The sequence below is a fragment of the Talpa europaea genome (genome assembly GCF_964194135.1).
Source record: "Talpa europaea genome assembly, chromosome: 11".
NCBI lineage: Eukaryota > Metazoa > Chordata > Mammalia > Eulipotyphla > Talpidae > Talpa > Talpa europaea.
In genome coordinates, this window is record NC_140078.1 from 101,729,293 (window position 1) to 101,756,159 (window position 26,867).

Consider the following 26,867-nt stretch of genomic DNA (forward strand, 5'->3'; position numbering starts at 1 on the left):
TTACCAAGACGACAGTAAGTGTTAACAAGGATGTGGCTAAAAGGAAATCCCTGTGTGACTTTGGTAGGAATGCAAATGGGTGGAGCCACGATGGAAGCAGCATAGAGGGTTCCCCCCAAAATTAAAACTAGAATGACCATCAGATCCTGCAACCTCACTTCTGGGTATCTATCCAAAGGAAATGTAATCATTACCTTTTTTTAAAAAAATTATTTATTTATTTATACAAGCACTGGGTACAGTCAGAAGCGTGGGAGGGTGAGAGAATTCACCAGAGCCAGAGCGGGGAGCAGAACAGGCAGAAGGACCGAAGTACACTGCTGAGGGGAGCAGCGGGCGGCAGAAGAGGTTTGTCGCGCCTTGTGGGACCCTCGCTGGTGGCCAGGTATCGAACCGGCGCTGCGGAGGCTGCGGGCAGCTTCGCAGCCCAGCGCTGAACCACTGCGCCACTGGGGAGGCCCAAAATCACTATCTTAAATAGATATCTGTGCCCCCAAATTCACTGTATCACTTCTTACAGTAGCCAAGACAGGAACACTACTTATGTCCATGAACAGATGAACAGATAGAGAAATTGTGGTATATATACTATCGACTCTCTTACTGAAAGGGTATGTTCTAAGAAAAGTGTTGCTAGGCAATGTTGTCATCTTATGAACATTATAAACTGTCACTACACAATCCTAGATGGCAAAGCCTACTACACACCTAGACTGCATGGTCTGCTGCAGAGAGGATCTGTCAATGCCCAAAACATGGTTAGTGTTTATCTGACTTAATATATGCAGTGGAATAGTATTCGGCCGTGAAAAAGAAGATAATCACATCATTTGCACCATGGTATAAACCCTTACGTAAAATAAGTCAGAGAAAGATAAATATTGTATGATGTCACTTATATGTGACATCTACAACAAACAAAAAATGTACTCATAGAAAGAGAGAAGAAATTGGTGATGATGAGAAGGTGGGAAAAGATATGCAGGTGGGTGAGTGAAGATTGTCAAAGGCACAAATTTTCAATTATGAGATAAATCCGTCCTGGGGATATCATGCATAGCATGGTGACGATAATAAACAATACTGCTGTGCCTATTTGCAAGTTGCTAGAGATTAAATCTAAAAAGTTCTCATCAAAAGAAAATTTAAAAAAAATATGACTAATCTGGTTGAGGTCATCATTTTGCAAAATCTACAGATATGGAATCATTATTTTGTACTCCACATACTAATACAATGTTATAAGTGAATTATATCTCAATAAAATTGGAAGAAAATAGAAGTAAAAAGCCAGAGTCAAAGCAAAATGAAAAAAAGATTTGATTAATTTAGACATCCATTTGTAGTGTACAAGAATATCCAATTTTCTACATCCTAACCATCATGCATATTATTAGATTTTTTCTTCATCTTTACTATGCTGAAGATTGAAAATGATTTGTGAGATTGGACATTTTCATATATTCATGGATAATCAATTTCAATAAGTAATTTTCAAAATCAATTCCTTCGCTTTAGAAAGGCTTCGTCTGCCTAACAACGCCTGGTCGCCCTGCAGATCTGCTCACTGCTCGTGGTCTTTGTGGGCCTGCGTCTCCAGCAAAGCTGGCTTCCCTCATTTCTTGCTATAAAGCTGCTCTCCTGCAGTTTCATAGTTTGGCACACAGTCGCACGGATATCACTTCACATGGCTCTCTCTTCTAAACTGTTGACGGCAAGGGCTGTATCTTACTCCAAAAATGCATTGACTCGTTCAACCCACAGAGATTTTGCAAGCCCAAGTCCATGCCAGTCCCTGTTCAGGAGCATTAGGGATCCAGACAAGACCTCGGTGGACCAAGTGCTTGCATTCAGGGTTATCTGTGTGACGCAGGCAGAGCACACCCACAGAATAATAACTGACGTCAGGTCACCAGGTACTGAGGAATGACAGGAAGAGGCAGGATGTGCCTGGCTGGGGATCATTTTTGCTTGAATGGCTGAGTTAAAAGACTCCTCTTGGAAGAGTGTCTAAGGCGAGGCCTGAATAATGAGAAAGAGGCCAGGGGAGCTCTGCCTCTGGGACACAGCATCCCAGATGGATGCACCCCCTACGCAAAGGCCGTGTGCTCAGGGGAGGAGGTGACATCACTGAGACAGGATTGAATGAACCTGGGCGGGGGAGGGCGTGAGGGTGAGAGATGGAGGAAGGCACAGGGTCACCCAGGGCAGGGACAGTGATCATCTTTGGTAAGGGTGCAGGTTATACACATTTTCTGCTTTGTAGCCTACACAATCTCTGCCACCGCACTCCACCCCGCTAGCGTGGACGTGCACATGGGAGTACGTAAATGAATGATCGTGGCGGCTGTGTTCCAATAAAACTTTATAGAAGCAATCAGCTGGTTGGGTAAGCCCGTGAGTAAGAGTCCGCGGCCCTTGCTCTGTGTCTCCTCGTCTCTAAGGATGACTTTAAATACCATTCCAATTCAGGGGCATGAGATGATCCCCAGATGTTGGGGTCTGAGGGTCTGGCATGTTACAGGCACTTAAGCATAAAAGGTAAAGTAACATTTGTCCTACACTTTCTCTGCTGAATATTTACACCTTCCCCTCCCCAGACCCCACATGTGTGAGACCTGCACGGGAAGCGGCTTGGGCTCAGCGAGGTGTCACATTCCTCATGAGCGCTCTGGGAGTCTATAACTGGACGCTATTGATTTGTGACCTCCTGCTTCCGGATGCACTGAGTCCCCAGTGGCTATGGCCAGTGGTCTATGGCCAGACCGAGTGGGGCCTGGACAGCCTGTGTGGCCCGAGCTGGGGCAGAGCGCGACCCGAGGCAGAGGTGAACAAGCTGGGCCACCTGAGGGCGCATGGCCCCGGCAGATGGCCTGCCCCCTGGACCCTCGAGGCCCGAGTTCCATCAGCCGAGGCCAGCTGTTTCATTAGGAACTGGCTGTAGCCGAAAGTCAATGACCTATTTGATCCTCAGGAGAAATAGAAAGGATTGCTAGTCTGTAGATACTCTTCCAAAGCAGCTCTCACTGATCCCCAGGGTGTGTGCCAACTACTGTCCTGCTGGAGACTCACAGGCGGGTCCCCCGTGACTTGGGGAGAGGGTACACACTGGGCCCTGCGGCCTCCCCACCTGCCGTCCTGTGGCGCAGGAGGGGCATGGGATTATGATTCCCAGGTCAGATCTGAGGGCCGGAGGCTCTTGGGTGGGACTGGGAGGACCGCCATGCTGAAAGGGAACAGAAAGGGGGTACCGCTGGTTACCAGCTCTGACCCCCTCTTTTTCCGCCAAAAGTCTGTCCTCGCTCCTCATGTCTCAGGGTGGAGACAAGCACAGTGTGAAGGTTTGGCAAGGGCAAGGTCATCTAAATCGTCACTGGGAGCCGCGGTATTGATCATGAAGGCTCTGCCCCCAGTCCCCGAGGTTTTGGGGGGAAAAGCCTCAGCTACAGAGCACCTGATGAGCTCCCGTGGGAGCCTGCATCCTCCCTACCTGAAGCCTGCTCTTTTCCAGGTACAGGTGCAATGCCCTGCTAGGTACATATAGCCACAGGCCAAGTCTTTGTTTTTCCTGGAGAACGGTGTAGTTGGCCACCCCACGGTAGCAGCAGGGAACAATGGGGTGCAGCCCTGTCTCACTGGGCCAGGACTCGCTGTTGGCTGTTGCGCATTGCCCTGAATCCTTACAGACACCGAAGTAAATCCCCCAAAGTCTAGAATTCATTCTCTTTGACCCCTGGCCATCTTGCAAAAACCTTCCTTCGAGAAGTCACAGGGTCGTAATAAAACAAGAGAAGAACAACCACCTGCATCCTTCTTAACAGAAGCAAAAATAAACATCGAGGGTTGATATTTTGCAAGAAAATAAGCATTTCTTCTCCTTTACACCATGTTAATGAACTCAACTGATGGGAATTCCACAAAGATATCCCTGGCATAATAAAAATGAATTCAATTTCCTGAAACAGTAAATAGTTATTACTGAACTTGCTGCCTAATCTCTTTCCCCTGCTACAATGCAATTCTTCCACTTGAAACACTTAAAATGTTCAATCTAAATAATAAAAACAGAGGCGCCTTCCGTCTGTGGCCGCTGGCCCGATGCTTTTTGCGGTGAGCTCTTAGCTGCGTTTGACAATCTGCCACCTTCTGCAAGCGGAATCCACAGTCTCGTGTGCATAAAGTGTGTCCCACCTGCTCACACTCAACCTCCTCTAGCCCCATGCCCAGCCCCAGGACTTGCTTTTTCATGGAGCAACTCACAGCTCCTGTTTTGCAAGTCGGCACCTTCAATTGTGCAAATCCCCTGTGTGAACATCGCATACCGCTGAGAGGACAGAGAGAAGGTCATGCTCAGCTTTGGGGTGAAAGGCAGGCTGCCTGGCACAGCTGCGCTTCCTCCGGAGTCTAGTCTTCGTGGCACAGCATCTTCCAGAACAAACCAAGTGGTGAACACATTCCTGAAACCTGTAACATTTCCAGTTTTTAAGCGAATAAACTTAGGTTCCTGACCTTTTCCCTAGAAGATTCGCTGATAGGACTAGAAATAGCTAGCCATGGAAATGGAAACGGTAGTGACCTGTATTGCCAGCTGTGCATTCCAGCAAGGCTCACCTAGGAAACAAAAGCGAGCACGCCCCCCTTCCGCATTCCGCAAGAATAAACGTGCAAGAAAGGGAAGGCATGTCTGTAACCTGCGGCGTGGGGAATTGTGCTGGTTTTATTAAGAAAATAATCATTATCTCCAAAGGTTGTGATGGTGCACGGCGCCCCCCATAAAAAGTGCAATGGCTGTCAACTTACCTGTGTCACCAGGGATGTGTTTCTTCTCCCCTCTCCTGCATTTTAGACCCTAACTCATCTTTTACGACTCCCCGGGCCCAGGGATAGATAGGAGCAATAAAATGAGATTCAGGTTGGCTTCTCAGACAGTAAACATGTATTATAAATTTGAAATATACGTGCTGTATGCAATGGGGCGATGCCCTGTATGGGTCCCGGAGCAGACCCAGTGCACAGCGCAGGTCTCGACGGCCACTCGCAAGGCAGAGAGAGCAGCCCTATGGCAGCTACAGGTGAGCATCCCAGGCCCATCCTAGGAAAGGGGCAGCGGCCCTCTTCTCCCACCCCAAAGAAATAGGCCTGTAAGTAGAGAGGGAGGAACGGATGGACAGGAAGGCTAGACTTAGGTCGATGAGTGATGTGCTGAATAATCTGCTACATCAGATCACTCTATAACAGGGCAGAGGGTCTCCCGCCGGCTGGCGCCCTCACTGAGACACGGGTCTCTGCAGGTGCTAGACTTGAGACTTGCACGGCCTCGAGGCCTAATAACTCAAGACTTCTCTACTTCAGGGAATTCCAGAAGAATACTGGGCTGCCTACACACCACCTCTCGCTCGCTACCGCCGACTCGGTTTCCGTATTTACAAAAACAACCCATTTTTGACATGCATGGCGTGGTGTGTCTTTTCTCTTACCTTTTCCGCAGACTGGGCGGTGCCAAAAAAAATTGGAATGAAGGCAAGCCACACTATACACGTCGTGTACATAGTGAATCCAATGGGTTTGGCCTCGTTAAAGTTCTCCGGGACACCCCGAGTCTTGATGGCGTACACAGTACACGTGACCATGAGCAGGATGCTGTATCCCAAGGAGCAAATGATCTGCAGATCTGTAATGTCACATTTGAGGACGCCCCTGGCCAGCTCAGGGTTCATGGTCTTATGCTCATCGTAGTCCACGATGATGTTGGGGGGATCCACGCCAAACCAAATGAAAACACCCAGGAGCTGCACCGATATCAAGCTGGACGTGATGGCCAACTGTGAGGTGGGGCTGATGAGTCTGGGGGCGGTCACTGACTTCTTGCCCTGCTCGAATATGCGATAGATCCGATTGGTCTTGGTCAAGAGCGCCGCGTAACTGATGCACATGCCCAAGCCCAAGAACACCCTCCGGAAGGAACACACGGCCACGTCGGGCTTGGCGATCATCAGGAAGGTGATGATGTAGCACAGGAAGATGCCGGTCAAGAGCACGTAGCTCAGCTCCCGCCCCGAGGCCCGCACGATGGGCGTGTCGTTGTAGCGGATGAACGTGGCCATGACGAAGATGGTGGCGACGATGCCCAGCATGGCCAGGAAGACGGGGATGACGGCCCAGGGCGAGTGCCACTCCAGCTTGATGATGGGGATGTCCTGGCAGCCGGTGCGGTTCTCGTTGGGCCGCTGGTCGTACGGGCAGTGCTGGCAGGTCAGCTCGTCCAGCTGGAACTGGTAGCCGTCGCAAGGCTCGCAGGTCCAGCAGCACGGGGTGCCCTTCTGCGTCTTCTTCCTTTGCCCGGGCTTGCAGGGCAGCGTGCACACGGAGGAGGGGATCTCCCGCACGCCTCGCCCCCACTGCATGTCCTCTATCTGCACGTGAGGAAGAAGAAGGACAGCAGCACATCACTCAGGAGCAGAGCAAGGGCGCAGTGACAACCGTTATAACAGCCGCGCGAGACCTGAGGGGTCTCCAGCCCTGGCAGGAGCTAGGGCAGACCCGGGTGCACACAGATCCTGCCCTAGCTCCTGCCAGGGCTGGGGTCTGCGTCCGCCCGGACCCGCCCCCACCCTCACCCAGGGCTTGCTCTTCACCTCCACCCAGATGCGCTAAACAAGCCTGATTCTCAGCCCCCTGCGGCAAGTGTTAAGAATACAAATTCCTGTTTCCCACCTGAGGCCTCCCCATGAGGCCGTCCTGAGCACCAGCCTGCTCCTTAATTTGAAACCGGTGCCTCAGAGGCGTCTGCTGATCAGATAAATTGAGAAACTCCGACCGCAGCGCTATAGTCTTCTCCTGCGCCGTGGTGGTGCGAGTGTTCACCATCCAGTTAGAAACTCATGAAAAATGTGACTAAAATGCCAAGCTACACCCGACCCACATTACACACTTTTTAAAAAAATGTTTTTAAATCCTTGTGGAAGCTGCTGCAGCGCCGGCCCTGAAATGGCCTGCGCCACCAGCCTCCTCCTCATTGAGAAATCCTGACGCCCGGGGGACCTGGACTGTGACTTAATGCGAAGGGGCTCCAGGTTTCCCCGAGGTTTCTTGCTGAGGGCAGGTAGAGAGTCGAAGCCAAAGATGACTCTGAGCCTGCCTGACCCCCCGCGTCCAGCCAGCCCGACGCAGGGACCCCCAGAAGGCGCTGTTAGGTAAGCCAGGAAATTGCACTTCGCGCAAATACTTTACACTTGTGTTACTGACAGCTGAGCGTCCTGAGCAATAACTACACTAAATAGACAGTTTCTAGTATCCACAATTTGCAAAAGATACACTTAGACAGCAAATTACTTTCCAGAATAAATTTCAGTGAACAAATTTGGCTGGTATTTGCCATACCTCGTTAATTCATTTTTTAATACAGTTGAGCCAAAAAATAGGTTGGGGAGATAATGGAAAGTCAAACTTTTCCAATGCATAATTTTAAGAGATAAGGAAGAAAGAAAGCCGATTTATTGCTCGCTGCAATTTCAGCGCGGTGTTGAAACGGCGTGCGGTGTATGCAGGGTCTGGCCCTGCCATCCCAACTTGAATGAGAACGACATTCAAAATCTGAATTGTGTGTAGTTAACTCTGAAAGAAAACAGTCCAGGATTTACATTTCATAAAAACAGCCTAATTCTTGCAACTTTAACCAGAGATCCAATCATCTTCAGAACACCCCTGGGAACTCATCTGCTTATGCACGAAGCCCAGGTCAGCACTAGTAAATCTATTAAATATGAAACATAATCATTTCTTTCCTAACACCATCATTTGCGAGGCAGCAAGTCGCTGGCAGCCATTCCAGAGTCATAAAATTAAGGGAATAATTTGTAATGAGAGGAAGATCAGCATTACCTTTACAAATGTCAAATTTCAAGAAGCTGTAATCTACCAAAGGCCATTTATTAATACAAATGTTTTCAAAAGTTCAATTAAAAGGAACTGCTCAAGGTTAATAGGAAAGATTAACAAAGAACCCACAAATAGCTTCACTCACTAAAGCTGAGGATGGTCAATTCCAGCGGACACTCATGTTACCTGATTACACTTGATCTCCTGGCCATAGATGCAGGACTCACACAAACATCACAACACATTGTCATTCTATGTAATATTTTACAGCCCATTTCGAATGTTGCCAGCTCACTATTTTTTTACCCCAGGAATAAAATAAAATGCCCAGCAATGTTGAACAGACTTTCCCCCACCCCTTAACTTATCCAAATATATACAAGAGCTGTAACCACAAACATTACATTGACTGATGACTTAATTTGTTTTCAATTTTCATTTAAAGTAGATCTCAACTCAATTTAATTGTATATATTAAACGAACAAAGTTGCCTCTTGCTCCAAATGAACAAAAGTCTAATTGACTTGCTTTGCCAACAAAAATCATTATTGAAAATATAATCTGCGTTCCATGAAGGTACCAAGCAACCTTTAAAAGCTCCAGTAAGTGAGCATTTGTTCAAGCAACAAATATCATTTGTGTGTATCGATGCCCATCTGCACAAATTCAGCGCATTCTTTCCTAAGGAGAAACAGTTGCTGCGAATGCCCACAGGCACCTATTTAAGGCAGGGTGATCATCTAGGACTAAGAAAAATCAACTATAATGTCTATTTACTTTGCCAGAAGTAAATTTCAAGTGTATTCTGAACTCTGTAACAAAACTGTATTTCACTTAGCTGGAAAATCAAATTGAAGGCACAGGAAGATTAGGAGGAAGGCAGGATATCTGCCATAGTTTTCTTTAGAAGACAGTGGTAAACGCCCCAATACAAGTTCACTTTCCTCCTGGACACCCAGAGTTTATGGTTATTGGATATTGGGCAGCTTGCTGGGTAGCATTGGAAGGTTATTAAGATCCTAGCTCATGGCAAGAAGAGAATTTTATAGCTAGTGCAGTTTAGGAACACCACACAGGACGTGGGTTATATGGCCCGTCTGGGAAGGCTGGGAGTACTCAGTGCTGGCAATGGTCACAGAAAACTGAGACTGCTCTGGAATCCTAGGCATGTATTCTTCACTCTTACAAAATAAACACACACACACAAAAGAAGGGATATACTGTCTACAGCCTTTGAACTTTGATGAGTGCAAGTGCGATGTATGGAGCTGCAGTAGCCATTTTGCAACCAGGAACACAGGAGCAAAGTAAAACACTGAGGACAGCAGCAGAATGTATGTCTTTGATGGAATAATTATGTCATGAAATTAACCAACTCCAGTACCACTCTACCCCTGAATTTTGAACATGAAATGATAAACTTTTCTTACTGGTTAACCAGTTCTTCCCGGGCAGTGAATTCCTTGCAGTCAAACATCAAACAGATTCTTTCTTGCCTCTCTGCACAGGCAGACCTGAGATTGCTAAACAATTAACCAGTCATTCCAGTTCTTGCCTGGATAGTAGTAGGTACCTCCAAAAGGAAAGGCAACTTCTGAGTCACTCGTGATCAGAAACACTCATTTCCTGCAAGAGCAGACAAGGTGATGAAGCCCTGAACTCAGGAGATCGGCTGCAACTCCTGACTTCTGGCTCAGACAGAAACAGTGAACACACACCTGTTAGCTCAAGTTTCCTAGCACGTGTGCTTGGCATGGAAAAAATCGGGTCTGGTTCTAGTAGAGAAAAAAGGAATGTGCAGATTCTATAATCACTGCCAAGCCCAGACATCAAACAGAGATAGGATTTTTATAAACACTGTTTGGTGCATCCATTTTTATCTAGCAGGGATCTGCTCCTCTCCCGAACACTTTCTATCTGAAGGAAAATTTTATCACTCTGGGGATGTTTTCTTTGGTGAAATTCCATCTGCCTATTTCTAAAGCTTTTTCTGTAGACCAGGCTGGTTGGGGCTTTTACTGGATAACTCTCTGCAACATTATTTTTACTTATTAAACCCTTAATAAAATGAGCTAATTTAAAAAGAGCTTTCTTATTAAAATGCCATCTGTTCATTAAAATACATTTGTCCGGTTTAATTTATGCAAAAAGCTTTTTTAGGAGAAACACTCAAAGAATGCTGAATTTTTATTAGTAGTATAGAGCCAGGTTTCAGTTCTGGTGGGGATGGAGTGGCCGGCCAGTCATACAAGGAATCCACAACACCTGCCTGTCCTTTTCTTGTTAAAAGTACACGGCCTCTATTTTTCAATCTTAGGGCCTGGGATAAGGTTTTGGAACTGCTCTCTTAATAAAAACACTCACAAGACAGAATCTACTTATTCAAGATTTGCAGTGATAGGAATCATCCTTTATGTTCTCTGGGAAGAAAGTTCCATCACAGTCTTATCAGGAATAAGACAGAGTCTGGGCGTCCAGGGCTTTAGCTGTCCATGAATCTCTGGGAGTCCCCAGATGTGAATAACCCGACACTGACACTAAGACTTTACTTTGAACGAAATCAGTGGTCCCCAAGTTTGCCTGCACGACTGAATGACTTGGGGATCTTCTAAACATTCCAAGCAGACATCAGTGTGTCCGCAAGCTCCCCAGGTGACACGCACACAAGTCTGAGAAGCAGTGAACCGTCAAGGTCTGGGGCAAGGTAGGTCTTAAAAGAAAATTTCTTGTGCTGTTTAAAGAACGGGCTAAGTTCAGTTTACTCTCTGTCTTCCTTGCTTGACCTGGGGATGCTCTCGGGCTTGCAAAAGGTCCAAAAGGGTCACATCAAATGCTCAGTTGTCCTCCAGTAGGATTTCATGGGCGAGGATGAAGTGCCCCAGGATCACACATCTACACAGTGCAGGGTCAATGAATTCATCAGGTTTTTATGCCATTAGCCTCTGTGGCCATCACCTCCGGCCTTGATCTTGTTAATGCAGAAGACACTTGGGGACGTGGGCCACACGTGCCTGATTGTGGACACCTGAGTAGGGGTGTGTGCACATGTGTACCTGTGCACACCTGAGCCTAGAGTTGGGCTACAGGTGGTGGCAGCGAGAAGAGAAGGAGAAGCCTGACCTCAGAAGAGGGGAGACCATGAGACAACACGTGGGAGAACGCCAAGGAGAGCCCAGGGATAGAGCAGAAAGATTTGGGGGTGGGGGCTGTGGGGCTCAGTTGCCTGCCTGCCTGTCTCCCAGGACCCCCTTCCCAGGGCCCCAGCCCACAGGCGCCTCCTCGAATGCTACACCCCCACCCCGTGCACTTGGTCCCTGAGAGTGTTCAGGCCCATGAGCCCCACCCAGGGCTATGGGACTCTGTCCCTCTTCCCTGTGTGTGCTGCTCGGCACATGGCCAGGGAGGTTTCCACATCAAAGCTTCATGATGTCACTGGCGAACGACTTAAAAAGAAATAAAAAATTGCCAACAAAAACCAAAACCCCACGCACACAAAGTAAACAGACGGAATTGGTGAGGAGTAAGAAGCATTTCTTCCGGCAAAGCAGCCCAGTCTCAGCGCCGCGGTGGAATTGCACAGACCTAACTATGTGCACATTATCCATCAGGAGCAGATTTCATGGCAGCTCTGCCTTGACTGTCTCAAGGCTCACCTTTTCCTCAAATAGGGGCCATGGGGTGGGGACTTGTTTTTTTTTTTTTTTTTTAAAGATTTATTTATTTATTTATACAAGCACTGGGTACAGTCAGAAGCGCGGGAGGGTGAGAGAATTCACCAGAGCCAGAGCGGGGAGCAGAGCAGGCAGAAGGACCGAAGTACACTGCTGAGGGGAGCAGCGGGCGGCAGGAGAGGTCTGCGCGCCATGTGGGACCCTCCTCTGGTGGCCGGGGAGCAGCCGGGGATCGAACCAGCGCCGCAGAGGCTGCGGGCAGCTTCGCAACCCAGCGCTCAACCGCTGTGCCACCGGGGAGGCCCAGGACTTGTTTTAAATGGACATGATTAAAGGTTCCTGGGCTAACTGAACAGGTTGTCCTTCAGTAAACCTGAGTTTATCTTTTGTTATGAAACCGTTCCAGAGCTCTAAGACGGGCTTTTCAGGATTTCTCTTTTTTCAAAAGAATCAGGACAACATGATGCTTTTAACAAAATACTGAATCTCAGAGGGCTCCGTGTTGCACATCTCCCCCCACTGGGTGGTCCCTTTCCAGTCCTTCCACCGGAGAACCGCCTCCTTGCGCCTTCCAAGCCAGCTGTGTCCCCAGAGTGGGGGGGTCACGTGTTAGATACGTGTTCCAGTTATTAAACACATTGGAAAGTTTGTGGGTTTTTTTTTTTTTTTGGTTCCAATTATATTTATTGGGGTAAAGTTGGTTTACATCATTGCATTTGTTTTGGGGGTGTTGGCACAGCCCCCCCACCACTGAAGCCCCAGTAATCCCCCGTACCCCACGGGGCCTCTGTCTTGCTCTGGAGTAAAGAATAACTTATAGAGCAAACACATTCATGTGGGTGCCGCCAACGTGCCTCCATCAAACTGGCTCAGAACCGGACTTAAGACCTGCCCCAGGCCTGGAGTCAAATCCTGCCCAGGACTGTTTTGTAAATAAAGCTTTATTGAAACAACAGCTTCTCATTCACCTACACATCGCCTGCAGCTGAGGCCGTAGGGCAGAATGGAGGCGTGTGAATGCACACGGCTGAAAAGCCTAACTCCCTGGCCCTTCACAGGAAACACGGACTGACTCAGAGCCAAAGACAACAGCAGAAAAGCCCTAGTGCCAGGCACCCTGATGGGTCATATACTGGGAGTCATGGGGCCACTGAGTACCCCCTTCCGTGTCCCCCCAGATACTCACACACCAGCAACTTGTGTGGTCAGTTACTCTGACCATGGCACCTTTCTAGTGTTACCTCCTCAGTGACTCTCCTGCTGCAAACTCCCAGGCGCCTGGCCCCAAGTGCAGCCTGCAGGACACCCACCCACCACCTGCTGCTCTTGCCTTGAGCGAGTTCCAAGCAGCTTCTGCCCCTGGTGACTTTCCTGCCCTGAAGCAGCTCAACACCTTCAGTGCAGCAGACTCTGGCTCAGCATGTCCCTGACCTGCCCTCCCCCGCAGGGGTCCTTCTTTTATAAATGGGCAAAAAGCTCTCTCTTCAGAGGAGTGAATGCAATTTTCAATTATGCAAATGTGCCTCCTCATTAAAGTTTTAGCTACCGGCTCACCTGGGAGTCCATGAGCTCAGAGCTCCTACCTGCTTCATTCAGGGCTGAGACTCAGTTACCTGGAGGGGCACACGGGCTTGGGGAGAGAAGGGGTGGGCGGCAGCGTGGAAGGAAGAGGGGACTGACCACTGCTCTCCAAGTGATTTTTCTGACCCAAACTTGGCTTCCCTGTCATCAGACCCGGTGGAGGACTCCATGATCACTCACATGAGCCTCGTCTGCTTTGGGGTCATTCGATGGACATCTCCAGGGTGGACCTTGAAAGCTGGAGCGTCCTTAGCATAGTCTTGTGGGAAGACAGGAAATTAAATCGGGAGCCCTGAACTGCTAGGTAGGGAAATTAACACAATGCACCCAGTGGGGGAGGTGGAAGGACACGTCCCTTGAGGTGGGCGGCACGGACAGCACTGGACTCCAGTTGGGCCCTGGCTCTCTCTGGGCACTATTCTCCCTGGTAACTTAACTCCAGCTCAAAAGAGAAAGAAAGAGCTGGAAAGTCAGATTTCCTGGGGGCCAAGACGGGCTTGGGGTCCGGATAGTGTGGCCAAGACAAGCCACAGTCCAGAGAGTGACTTTCCAGGGCGCTCCGAGATGAAGATGGATGGAGACGCCGTGTGAGGAGGCAGCGCGGGGCTGAGGCGTCCTCCAGGCATGTCAACCCTAAGCAATCGATTCAAAAGAACTAACTGGGCTGTGGCTCCGGTCCACCCCTCACTCCTGAGCTCGGATTCTTCCAGCCAAGTATCACGGGCGTTTAACGTGATGGGGCGCAGGCTCCGCGCCTAAAGGCACCCCTCACCCTTTTCTTCCCCTCCCCACACCCCATTAGCCTCTCGCAGACCACAGCGGCCACAGCAGGGGCCCTGGAACCCCGTGGACGTGGGCTCAGGTCCTCAGCGGGAGGCCTCACCCAGGGCACTTGCTCTCCCTCCCTGACCCTCGCTCTCTGCACCTGCGCCGTGAGCATCGCAAGCCGCCTCCCGGGCCCGCTGAGAATAGTAACTTCTGGACGAGCTTCGGCTAACACTCGCTGGACACTGGGCACTGCTGTCCACTGCAGTGGTTCCTGGAGTCCTGCTGTCATTCTGGACGCCCCTTCCTCCCGGCGCCCCTGGAGAGACGCCATCGCCCCCCTGGGTCTGTCTTCTTTCTTAAGAGCTTCTCCTCGTCCCTGGTGACACCATCTATAAAAGTCGCCTTGATGCTGCTTCCCCGCCCTGCGCGCCAATTGGGGTGCCCCCCTTGGGCCGTATTTCTTTATCTCCTTTATTCGTCTCCGCACGGGCACTATCTGAAATGAGACTCTGTGTCTCCTGGCCTCTCCCAGTGCCCACCCGCCCTTTGTCATCAGCCTCCAGGCCCATCTAAGGTTTCTGCTGTGCGGGACTAAGTGCACCCCCCCAAGGCAGTGCAGACCCCTGGCTGGCAGCCAAGTCACTCCAGGGTGGACCCTGATGCTGCCCTCACACCTCCCCAATGTCCACTACCTCTAGGGATGGACTTTGGTCCCAGTTCCTTCAACCCGTGTCCCCACTCACACCACTGGTGACGCTCGTGGAGCGTGGTGTTGACCCTCTGAGTGGTCACCCTCTTAATTCTTCTACCACAAGCTCCCACGCCCCAATCTCCACCTCCACAGGGGGGTGCCTGAACCCCCTTGGCTTCGTCTGCTGGCTCTCCGACCTGTCGTGCTTCTGCTTGGAAAACTGGGGCCACTGTATTTTTTCCGGGTCCCCTGCAGACCCTCACGGGTGGACTGGGCCGTGGGCAGATTCCGACCCAAGGAAGAACAGCCGGGGGCACGCAGGGACGACTCCTCAGCCCGGAAAGGTCTACCCGGGGCCCCTGGACGCTCTTTCTTCCTCCCCTGGGTTTGCGCCTGAGTTGCTGCCAACATGACAGGACGTAAGTCTCAGCGGCAGCTGCCCCTCCGGGCCCCGCGTCCAGCTCGAGCGCTCACTCGCGGCAAGGTGCGGATTGCTTTTCTCCCCCACCTGGGGTGACTCACCTCTGCCAGGTGAGGGGGCGAGTGCACCCCATCAGGTCACCCGCTGGACCAGCGCTCTTGGATTTTGTCTCTTTCTCTCTCTTTTCTATTCTTCTCGGCCTCTGCTTCTCCCGCTTCCCTTTCCTGACCCGGAGGACAGACGCCTTTCATGCAGCCAGTGTGAGGTCGCTGTGCCCATCCCACGCTCACCACCAGCCCTGCCAGGTCTTCTCCCGACACAGGAAACTGGCCTGCTGAGCGTGGCCAGGCCACAGGGTGCCGCCCTGCCCGCTGACTAATTAAAGACCCAGCGGCCGGCTCTGAAGGGGAGCTGGGCCTGGACGCCCGGCTCTCTCATCCCTGCACTGGAACAAACGCCTCCCTGCAGTATTCGTCAGCTCCCGCCCCGCAGGGCAGGCTCCTCCGGCAATGCTGTGGAGACCCTGGCGAGGGCTGGGGGACGCCGGCGGGGACTCGGCTCTGCCCTTCAGCTCTTTTTTTTTTTTTTTTAAAGATTTATTTATTTATTTATACAAGCACTGGGTACCGTCAGAATCACGGGAGGGTGAGAGAATTCACCAGAGCCAGAGCGGGGAGCAGAACAGGCAGATTGACAAGGTACACTGCTGAGGGGAGCAGCGGGCGGCTGGAGAGGTCTGCGTGCCATGTGGACCCTCGCCGGCAGCCGGGGATCGAACTGGCGCTGCAGAGGCCGCGGGCAGCTTCGCAACCCAGCGCTCAACCGCTGCGCCACCAGGGGAGGCCCTGCCCTTCAGCTCTTTTCCCTCCCTGGGCTCCCTCAACCCATGGAGTCATGGAAAGTTCTAGAACACGAACTAGTCTGTCTGCTCTCGGCATACCAGCTGACCGGCGTGGGCTTCTGTGAGGCTCTATCTTCTCGCCAGTAAGAAAAGGAACTAGGTCGGGGGAAGACAATATGATGGTGTATGTGCAAGTGCTTTCAAAACAGGGATATTTAAGTAAAGCAAGTCTTTTTATGTCTCTCGCGCATTAGTTTTCATTCCAGAGGATGAGTGCAAAGTCACATGCCGTCAGCACGCCTCCCGCTTTTGCCCTCGCAGGCCCCACTGCCGGCACGTCCTCCCTGACCAGGCTGGCAGGAGTGAGACAGAGTCCTCCCGGGAGCACCTGCAAGCAAACCCGATGGAAAAGTGGAGTGTCCCCTCTGGTCAAGCCTGGAAGGGCCCACGATAGCTGCATCTCCTCCATCCCAGCCTGGAGCCTCACAGCTCTGGAGGGCAGGACTTTCTGTCCTGTGCTGAGCTCCAGGCCTCTGGGGATTTGCCCATTTTAATGGAAAAAGCAACTGTTAATATATATGCATTATTAAAATGCACTCTCCCATCTTTTTGCCAACCTGCACATTTCTATAATAAGCCATTTGTTCAGAGCTCAATTATTTTGTGATGTTTGATTAAACAAAATCAGCACCAAAATAATTCTATTAGGGTTAATTGACATCTCCTCACAGGAAAATTAACCACTTTGCCGGTCATGCTTTTAATAACAAGCTTCCCCAATTTCAATGGCCGTATCTGAACACAATTCTTGAGGATGACTCCGAAAATTGAACACAACCTTACACGTTGCTTTTACAAAACAGTTACCATGTCAACGGTGCAAACAGTTCTTCAGCCTTATAGATCGCACCACGGTATTCATAAGACTTGGCAGCTGGGATTTAACTATTAAAGTCTTGTAAGAGTTTCTTAATCTTAATCCAAAACTTGGAAATGATGATGGTTTAGTGCCCAGACTAGGTCAATCACATTCAGATAATGCAATCCACTGACATATATCATCTTCTGATTCGCTTATTAAGAGTCTGATAGAGAATAAAACTCACTTGAGCCTGAGTCACATAGATGAGTTTTCTGAACAGAATAATAAATAATAGGTCATTACTGTATCATTATCATCATCATCACCACCTTTTGCTCTCTCCTCTCAGCCAGGGTAACAGTGCGGGAATTGTGGGTTCTTCTATGGCCCAGAAGCACTCCAGCCACATATGTTGGAGGCCCTGGCTTACTTTTCTTTTTTAAAGATTTATTTATTTATGCATACAAGAACTGGGGTGTAGTTCTGAGGTGCGGGTGTGTGAAAGGATTCACCAGAGACAAAGCGGGGAACAGAACAGGCAGATCTACTGAAATCCACTGCTGAGGGGAGCAGCGGGGAGACAGGAGAGGTCTGCTGCGCCCTGTGGGTAGCTCCCTGGCCAGGGATCAAACTCACGTTGCAGAGGCTGGTGCTAGCTTCACAGTGCTGAGACTCAACCCCTTGTGCCACCAGGGAGGCATCCCCCGGTTTACTTTTCTTTTTGGAAACCAGGATAGCCGTTCTACTTGCAAAACCTCTTCAGATCTAAAACTTGGCCAGAACAAGTTTTATTTAGCTACACCTGTCAACAAAGATGTTTGCTTTTCAATAATACAATTATTATCGGGCATCCACTCTGTGCCAAGAATCGAATGGGCAACCTCTCCAATCCTCATACACCAGGCCCAGTGAGAAGCATCACTCATACCCTATGAGCCAGGAAACTCAGTAGTGTCTGGGTCATCATCTTTCTGTGTGCACCTCGATGGCTCTCCGGCCATAAAAACAATGGAATTAAAAACAAAACTAAGTGAAATTGATCTATAGTGCACTTAGAGGGCACGTAGGGACACAGTAAGGCTAGCTACCATCTATGCCCGCACAGTCAGAGTCGCTTTCCTTGGGTTGAGGACTTCTGAATGTCTTAGCAACATGTCAGGTGTGATGCAGTATGATGACCCAGAGCCCCCACGGGCGCGTGACATCCCCAAGATTCATACAACAGGAAACTGTTGCCTTTGGACCTCTTCCTCCAGTCTGAGTTCAAAATCTATTTACATTTGGGCGGCTTTCAGGCCACACACACACACACACACGCAACTTCAAAAAATGTATTTAGCTACAACTTCTTCTAAAAATTCAAGAGGCACATAATTCAAGATGGACTATGAAAGGCCGGCCCCCCTACCAAGCCAGCAGCCCACGTCCCCAGAGGCAAACTCTATTATCAGTTTCTTGCGAGTGTTTTAATGGATCTGTGAAAACATCTTCGCTAATTGCATGGCTTATGGTATTTTTCTTTCTTCTTTTTTTTTTCTCCAGGAGAGACAAGAGGGGAAAAAGAAGGGAAAAGATCTCCAACGAGTTCAAAACGTCGATCATTAAATATTGATCCTGCTCCCAGGGAGGGGGGCTGCTCCCCAGCTCCTGACTGCCCAGCCTGCACTCAGACAGCAGAGAGCCGCAGGGGGAGCACGCCAGGACCTTGCATATTCATGCCCTGCTCACAATGACTTTTAATAATGCTAATTACATAGTCTTCGAGGGCTGTTCCTGAGCCTGTTTTTGCTGCTGTTACCTGGTATGTTTAATTTGCTCTCCAGGTACTGTTTCCTTGGGCAAGTTTCGGTTTTCCAGCACAACAGCGGCCAGCACCTCCATCAACCTCACCCCTTGCTTCTCCTGCCCAAATTGTTAGGGGAAAAGGCTGTCCTAAAGCTCATTCCATACAGGCTTTGTGGACTCCACCCCCACCCTAGGCCAGACCCAAAGACACTGGGAACTCCACATCCCATCCCCACCCAAGGGAAGGTGGCTGGGACCTGAGGGTGGGGTTAAGCAGCCAGGTTGGTATAAAGCCAGACATGTGGGCTTTGGGGGGGTCCCCCATTTTGACTCCCCGCCAGCTCGCAGCATCCGGCCAGCTCGGAGAGTGCCTTTGGGTTTCCAGGTCGACGGATCGGGTAGGACGCATGAAAGACTTTATTTCCCTATTTTCTCCCTGAGTTGTCCATTTTCCTTATTTCCTTTTCCCTTGTCAATAAACCTTTTATGAACCTTTTGTGTGCGCCTGTCGTGGAGTATTCATAAGTCCCTTGTAAGCGCGCGGTGAGGACCCACAGCCAGGCAACCCGCTTAATATCGGGGCTGCCCTATAACACCAGGACCTCAAGTTCAACCTCCATCTCCAAATTACACGGGTGTCCTCCTAAGACATCACTGCAAGAGCCTGAAGGCAGCATCCTGGTACAGGACAGCAAGGGGCACTAAGACTGGCCAAGGACACACCCAAATGGTTTACCAGTCACCATCTGAGTCCTTCACCCGCAAGCACAATGGCAAGACGACTCAGGCTCAGAGAACAACAATAGTGCGGTTTATTTAACAAACCAGGGGAAACAGAGTTACTGAGGCCACAAATGGTCATTTACCTCACCTGAGGCTCCCAAGATGGCGTCTTCCCGCCACGGAGGCCTGGAGCACACGGCTGAGCCGAACTCGGGAGACAGCAGGAGACACAGCAGGAGACACTCCCGGAGCTGCCGAGATGCCCCAGGGCAGCACCCGGCAAGCGGCACTGGAAACAGCAGCTGCAGCAGCCACAAAGGCTGTCACAGGTGGTGCCCCTGAGGGGTGCTGTGGAGGATGGAGAGCCCTGGGGAGGCCCACAAAGTATTGGGGTCCCTGGGAGTCAGCGTTTGGGATTTCAGCATTTTTGGATCTTCGGGGATTCTGGGATCAGCCATTCCTGCCCCCACCACGCTGACCTTCCAGAAGGCTGTTGGGGGCTCTGAAGGACCATACAAGGCTTCCAGCAGCCACCCTCAGAGGGGAGAACTTCAGAGGCTTTGCGAGCAGCCGAGGGGCTGAAATGCCCAGGCTGCTGCTGTCACAGCTGGAGGGAAGGGCCCGGCCCGGAGTGGGGCCTCCTGAGCTGTGCGTGTGGCTGCTGGCTGGTCGTTCGGCTGCTGCGGCTGCTGTGTTGAGCGGCGCGAAGACACCATCTTGGGAGGCTGGGGTGAGGTAAACGGCCATTTGCGGCCTCAGTGACTCTTTGTTTTCCCTGGTTTGTTAAATAAATCCCACCATTGTTCTCTGAGCCTGAGTGATCTTGCCATTGTGCTGCAGGTAAAGAATGCAGACGCTGACTGGTAAACTATTTGGGCATGTCCCTGGTCCATTTTAGTGCCCCTTGCTGCCCCAAGTCACAATGACCCTTCAAACAGCCACACTCACAGCTCCAGTGACTGTGACAGCTCCAGGCTGTGAAAGCAGCAAACTGGGGACAGTTTCAGTCGCTCAGCTACCTGCAAAGCCTCTGAGCTTCTCCCCTCTGAGGGTGGCAGCGGGAAGCCTCTCCCTGTCCTTCAGAGGCCCCAACAGCCTTCTGGAGGGTTGGCGTGGTGGGGGCAGGAATGGCAGACCCTGGAATCCCTGAAGATGCAAAACACTGAAATCCTGAATGCTGAATCCCGGGGGCTGCTTCTGCCGTCCCTTCTATGTCTTAGTCGTCTCTCCCCCCACCAGCCCTTTGTTGGCATCCCCCAGAGCTCTCCATCCTTAGCAGCACCCCTGCCAGGGGGCACCACCTGTGACAGACTTTGCCTTCAGCCCTGGGTTATAATCCCACAGTGTTCCCCACAAAACCAACCTCGAGTCGGGACAGAGGACGTACTTTGCCATGGAGAGTGGATAGTATTTTTGATCTCATATAACCCTGTGGCCACACACGCGTCTTATCCTTAATTATGTGTCCTTGGGCCTGCAACTGCATCTTTCAGAACCTTTTTCTGATGCAATCAAGGAGAAAGTGTCTGCCTTAGGCTTCTAGAAAGACACACCAAGATCAACGAAGAGCACCCGGAACATAGGAGGGGTGAAAATACAGCCATTTCTTTTCTTTCCCTTCTTTCCTCAGTATGTTTCTGGAAGCGACAAAGATTGCCATTCTGGTTAGAATTCATCGTAAAATATATATTCAAGCTTCAAAAGTACTTGTGATTGTCCCCTGTCTTGCCCAGGCTGGGGGACAGCTCAGCCCGCTACATGGCGGCCGGAAGCCCGTCCGGCTGTGACAGGGACTGAGGCTTTACTGCCCCGGACAGAAACAAACGTGCCCCCTGGCCCGGGAGGAGCGGCCTGTCTGTTCACCACAGCGTTCAAAATACAAACAGCCTTGACAGGAATAGTCTGGAACAAACGCTGAATTCATTTGCTCACAAAATATACAGAAAGTGAGAGGCCCAGGGAGGATTAGCTTGCACTTTACAAATGCACCCACAGGTCCGGAATCATTCAAGGATTCCCCCAGCTCAAGTCACGCAGCACTAAGGAGAAGAGGGCCGGGCCCCAGCCCTGGCCTGAGGACTGCAAGCGGCACCACACCCCCGCTTTCCTGCGCACAAGACTGGGGCTTGGGGGAGCAGAGTGCAGGGAGACCAAAGGGTGAGGGATGTGGGGCACTGGCGGGTGGAGCTTCAGGCCTGGCAGCCTCACCCCACCCTGCCCCACCCCATATGGCCTCCTCACAGAGGGAGCAAGCACCGCCCTCAGGACCTTGCTGGGTGGCCAGGCGGGTGGGAGTGGAGGGTCTGGGCTTGGAGCTGGATCGGGCTTGCAGTCTGCAGCCTCTGGGAGCCACCAGTTCCACCTGGGGGACCAGGGCACTGCGTCTGGTGAACAGGTACTTTGGGGTACACACCTGCCTCTCTGCAGGTGAGCTCTCTAGCCACACCACACACCCTTCCCCATGCCTGAGGGCTGAGTGCAGAGGGCAACGGAGCGAGACCCCACCAGTGGTGGGAATACAGGCCCCTCCTGGGGGGCAAGGACCCTGTCTGGGGGCTTTAAAATGGAATGGACAGCCCCCAAGTGGCAAATGCGAAAGGCAGTGGACAGATGGCTGGCTTAAAACAGAGAAAGAGGGCCTCCCCAGTGGCGCAGCGGTTGAGCGCTGGGTTGCGAAGCTGCCCGCAGCCTCTGCAGTGCCGGTTCGATCCCTGGCTGCCGGGTGAGGGTCCCACATGGCGCGCGGACCTCTCCTGCTGCACCCGCTGCTCCCCTCAGCAGTGTATTTCATCGGTCTGCCTGCTCTGCTCTCCCCTCTGGCTCTGGTGAATTCTCTCACCCTCCCGCGCTTCTGACTGTACCCAGGGCTTGTATAAATAAACAGATCTTTAAAAAAAAAACAGAGAAAGAAACAGCAATGGCTTCTAAACCTGAAAAGAGGTTGGTGGCAGAATAAATGAAGCACAAATTAACATTCCACAGAGACGCCCTTGCTCACCCTGGCAAAACCCAAACCTCTGCCCCTGGCTCGGCTGTGGAGCTGCAGCGGGTGACTCCTCCGAGCGCTGTGCGGACCAGACAGGACCGAGCAGGGGTGCAAGGCCACACGCTGAGCACACGACCTGGAGCCTGCTCGGGGACAGAACCCCCGCAGTGGCTACTTTCAATAAAGGAAGGCGCTCTCCACGCTCGCCTGGGAAGAGCCGGAATCTGCGGCGCCGGGGGCAGGCGCGGGCAGAACAGGGACCTCGGCCTCTGCCATTTTGTGCAACGAGGGGAGAGTGACGGTGCTTAAAACATCCACATTTACTTGGAATTGCAAAAAAGGATAAAAAGAGCATCCGGAGGCTGCCGGTGGCGGGGTCTTAGGACAGTGGACACCTCGCTTTCCAAAAGGAAACGACCAAACCCAGTAACGAAAACAAAACCGAGAACTTCCTGACCAGGCCGCACACGCGTGTGAGACGTGTCATTCTTTTCACTGAAAAGCACCGCTGGCCTGGCCGGGCGAGCCGCGCTGCCCAGAGCGCCTTCCCAGGGCTGGGCTGCAAGGGGAGAACCTGACTGTCCACCCCAAAAGAAGCCACGGGAAGGTGGGAAGGCGGCTGGGGTGGCTGGGGGGTCACTGCCTAGCGCAGGGCTCGGCACACAGTGCTCCAGCAGCCAGAACCGCGGGGGTCTAGAGAACACGGAGGCCCGTCACATCCTGGGGGTTCTGATTGCACGGGTGGGGAGCGGGGGCACTGCTGATCAACAGACGCCCTCCTAGTGACTCCAGCCCCCGGGGCCGGCCGTGCTGCCCGAGGCCTCCCCGGGCCTCTCTCCCTGACCTGGCGGAACAGGACAGGTTCACCAACACAGCGACGAGTCGGGCTTTTCCGGAGCTCCCCTCCCTGCCCGGGTGCCGTGATTCCTGAGGACTCGGCTGCCCTGAGATCCGGCTGGATTTTGCTGCCCGTGCCTCCTTGTTGTCAAACCAAAGAGAACAACCGCCCCCAAGACGCACCGGAGTTGCTAGAATCCCTCCGGAACAGTGTCCCTCAGCTGGCCCAGGAGACTTTGTCAATGGTTTATTAAGTTCCTCTCCGAGAGGCATCTACAAGCAAATAATTAATGGACCCATTACAAATTATTTGTTTTTGTTCATTAAAGCAGAACCGCGATTTATTAAAGCAAGAGCCCAAACAAATGCTCGCAGTGTACAAACAAACGTGCCACAGCTCTTCCCCAACATGGAGACTGTAGAAACTCGGCGCGTCTGTGAGAGAGACTCACGCTGGGGGCCTCTGGAGCCTTTCCGTGGAAACATGACCGATTCAAGGTCGGTGTTGATTCGCGGATTCAGAGGCTCCGGGGAAGAATTTACATCTTGGCTGCGTGTGCTCCTGGCTGCGCCAAGGTCGCCGAAGACTTGTTTTGCTTTCGCGTGGCGCACAGCAGCCTTGACGCTGTCCTCACCTCCATTCCCAAAAGCAAGATCTTTGGTGTGTGGACGCTGGGAGTGATGATTAGGGCGCCTGAATTAATCGATAGGAGACGGCCCCGCTGGGCTGACTCCAGCTGGCCCCACGTCCAGATCGTAGCGCGGTGCCCAAAGTCTCTTTAGGCGCCTCCGTTCCAAGGCCGAGGTCAAGGCCCGAGGGAGGGCGGGTCGGATGGGTCCATGACGAAGCAGACCGAGCAGCACGGTGGGTGCAGAGCGCGGGGCTGGGGCGGGCCCAGGAGAGCCGCTGCAGCGTGCTTCTGTGGTGACACAGCCGTGCGAGCCGAGCTCTCCCTTCCCTGCCTCTGCACTGCACGTGATGGACGGAGTGACATGGCGAGCACGTTCTCAGTCGGGCGAAGTGGGTAATTAGAGGTCGGAGTGTAACAACTGGCGGTGACCCAGGCGCTGCGTGGAGGGTCAGGCTGCCCTCCCCGTGGGGCATCATGGCCACTGTACAGAGGAGGCAGCCGAGGCTCAGACAGCTGTGCACCGCCGAGGCGACTCCGCGCTCACTCCCTGACTCGCTGTTCGTCCTTCAGTGCAACGACGACCGTGTCCCCGGAGGTGCCCCGTGCTCTGGGGTTTGCAGCCCCCAGACCGGACACAACCTCTGCACAACTTCAAAGTTCCCCCGTCCTCCTGCCTGTCACCACACGCCTGCACCAAGGGACGCCTCCCCTGACCACTATGCAGATTCCATCTGAATCCCCGGAGAAAAGGCCCTTTCTGCACAGCACTAGCCGCTCCCCCACAGGCTGTCTGCTGGGCGTGCGCTGAGCGGGCTCCATCCAAAGTGCAGGCTGCTGCCTCTCGCACCCGCGAGGGTGTCCAGGCACAGAAGCGGTGGCTTTCCTGAGGCAGAAACGGCACCTGCAGGCAAAGGTCTGGCTGCTGCTCTGCCAGGGCGAGGTCACTGGACTGATTGCTGAGCCCAACAACTTGAGTCTTCGCTCCCTCCCTGTGTTCATTCATGCGGCAGTTAACAGACGCGGCAGGGGCGAGAGTGTGAGCGACCAACAGGCGCCCCCAGTGTGTGGACAGTAGGATCAGGGCCAATTCAAGAGGACTTTTAGCAGAGCGCCCAAAGGCTCCGACAGGGTGCAGAAAGTGTCCTGGATGTGGGAGCAGGTGAGGGCCCCAGCGCCTGGCAGCGCTCGAGGACGGTCCCCTCCCATTGCTCTTGGTCACCCTCAGCCGCCAGCTGAGTCACCCGCCCACCCCCATCCAGCAAACACTCGGCCGCTGCCGCCACATGCGGGGATTGTTGTTCGACGGGGCCGACACCAACCTGTTACAGGCAGGGGGCGCATTCTCAACAGGGGCAGTGATGCCCCGACAGGGGCAGGGATGGGCTTAGGGAGGCCAACACATAACCCTTGCGGTATTTCACCCTCCAGAGGAGCCCATGGCAGCGGCTGCTATCAGACCGTATACTATGAAAACGTCATGGGCGCGGGAGAGCCCAGTAAGAAAAGGATGTCAAAGGTCCTCTGACCTTCGGCTTCTTGGAGCATTTCCCATCTTGGAGTGACAGCTGGGACCTGGGCTTCGTGAGGCTGGGACACCCAGGCTCTCCCGCTGGGGACGGAAGGGCAGATGTCACTTCAGATCCAGGCTGCTCCCCACGTGGTTCGAGTTCAGCTGTGCGTGACCTCTCTGCTCCGGCCAGAGGCGGAATCGGAACCTCATCTTCCTCCTCTGGACACCAAGCAGTGAACCCCCCTCCTGTCAGCATCAACTACGAGTTGCATCTCTCAGTCCTACTGGCCGCCGCTGCAGAACTCACACCATCGGCATTTACCAGCAAAGAGCCGGGACTTAAGGAACATGGACGTCTCTGCTTTCCCCAGGGCACACGTCTGGGCCGAGTCTGTGCCTCCTGCTGACCGCTGACTCCCCAACCCCACACGGAGTCGGCCCGAGGCCAGGGCTCGGTGCTCACTGAGGCTGCAGACCTGCGTGTTGGCTCATCACCTCCAGGAGGCAGAGTCCGAGAATTCTCTTCTTCCACTGAATTCTGGCAAATTCTTCCTTCTCAGCTTTTTAGCACATTCACTCCATAAAGTCTCCTGCGTGAGCCCTCCTGGATCCTGCACAGCCTCTCTCTTACTGCAAGGGCTTGAGCTGCTTTCTGGGACAGGCTGGTTCTCAAACACACAGCTTGGGGGCACAACTGCTGCCTCACAGTCAGCTGAAGGTGCAGGGGTGAAAAGCACAGAGGTCCCAAGACCCGCAACCCCCATCTGCCAGGCCCTCAAGCAGGCCAGGCGCCGAGGGGGACAGACAGGGCCATGGGAACCTACATCTTTGCACTTTAATGAGTCCCCAGATGATCCTTCCAGAGCCGCCCACGCCTCTGCTCTCCTGCCTGCTCCTCCTGGGCTGAGCTGAGAAGGTTCAGAGCTTAACCTGTTTCCTGGAAACACACCAGAGACTGACTAGAAGGCCCAGTGCAAGCGCGTGTGTGGAGGTGAGCTGTGTCTCAGTTTAGCCGCTCGGCCCTGAACCGCTTATGTAAAACTGATTCTCAGGAGTGTGTGTGCTTCACGGTACCTGCCCGCGGTCTGTTCACTCACTCCTTATCCGTGTACTCACTCAGACAAAGCCAAGGACAGTAACCCTGGGTGAAGCGCCGGCAGCAACTGGCAAGCAGTAATGAAGATTCCTGCCCTTCATGGTTTGTATTGTCAGGGTGGGGGCGAGGGGCAGAAAATAAGGAAATAATGACATATTTGCAAATGCTTCTCCTTTATAACTTAATCACAACTATCTGCAAGTTGTTGTGCAGGGAAGTATGAAAAGAAAAGAATAATGACAACTCAGAGCCTATGCGAGTTAATCTCAGCCGTGAGAGGGACAAGGGACAGTTCCCGGGAGGCTGACTGTCATGCCAGGCTGAGAGTGGCGTGTGCAAAGACCCTGTGGTAGAAACTAACTGGGATGCTCTGGGAACTAAGGCATCAGTGTGGTGCCACAGGCTGGGTGGGAGGGGGTGAATGGGCCCTGGGTGCCAGGCAGCTGACAAATCTTAGAAGCCAGGGGGATGCCAGCACGGCCTTTAGAATGACCTTGAGGTTCCAGGACCACAAACACATGCACATGTCCTTTTCCATGCAATTGTGCACGCGGCCTTATCCAGCTGCCTTTCTTCTCTCTCTC

General features: G+C 52.3%; 1 protein-coding gene across 2 annotated transcripts in view; it reads right to left on the reverse strand.

Annotated features, from left to right (window-relative positions):
* Window positions 1-26,867, reverse strand: part of GRM7 (glutamate metabotropic receptor 7) — a gene marked incomplete at both ends in the record, with an annotated part of 567,779 nt that overhangs the window by 96,002 nt on the left and 444,910 nt on the right. For both annotated transcript variants that reach the window (XM_084247524.1, XM_084247523.1), the window contains one exon: window positions 5,478-6,413. In XM_084247524.1, the coding sequence (XP_084103650.1) occupies window positions 5,478-6,413 (936 nt within the window). The remainder of the gene's footprint in view (window positions 1-5,477; window positions 6,414-26,867) is intronic.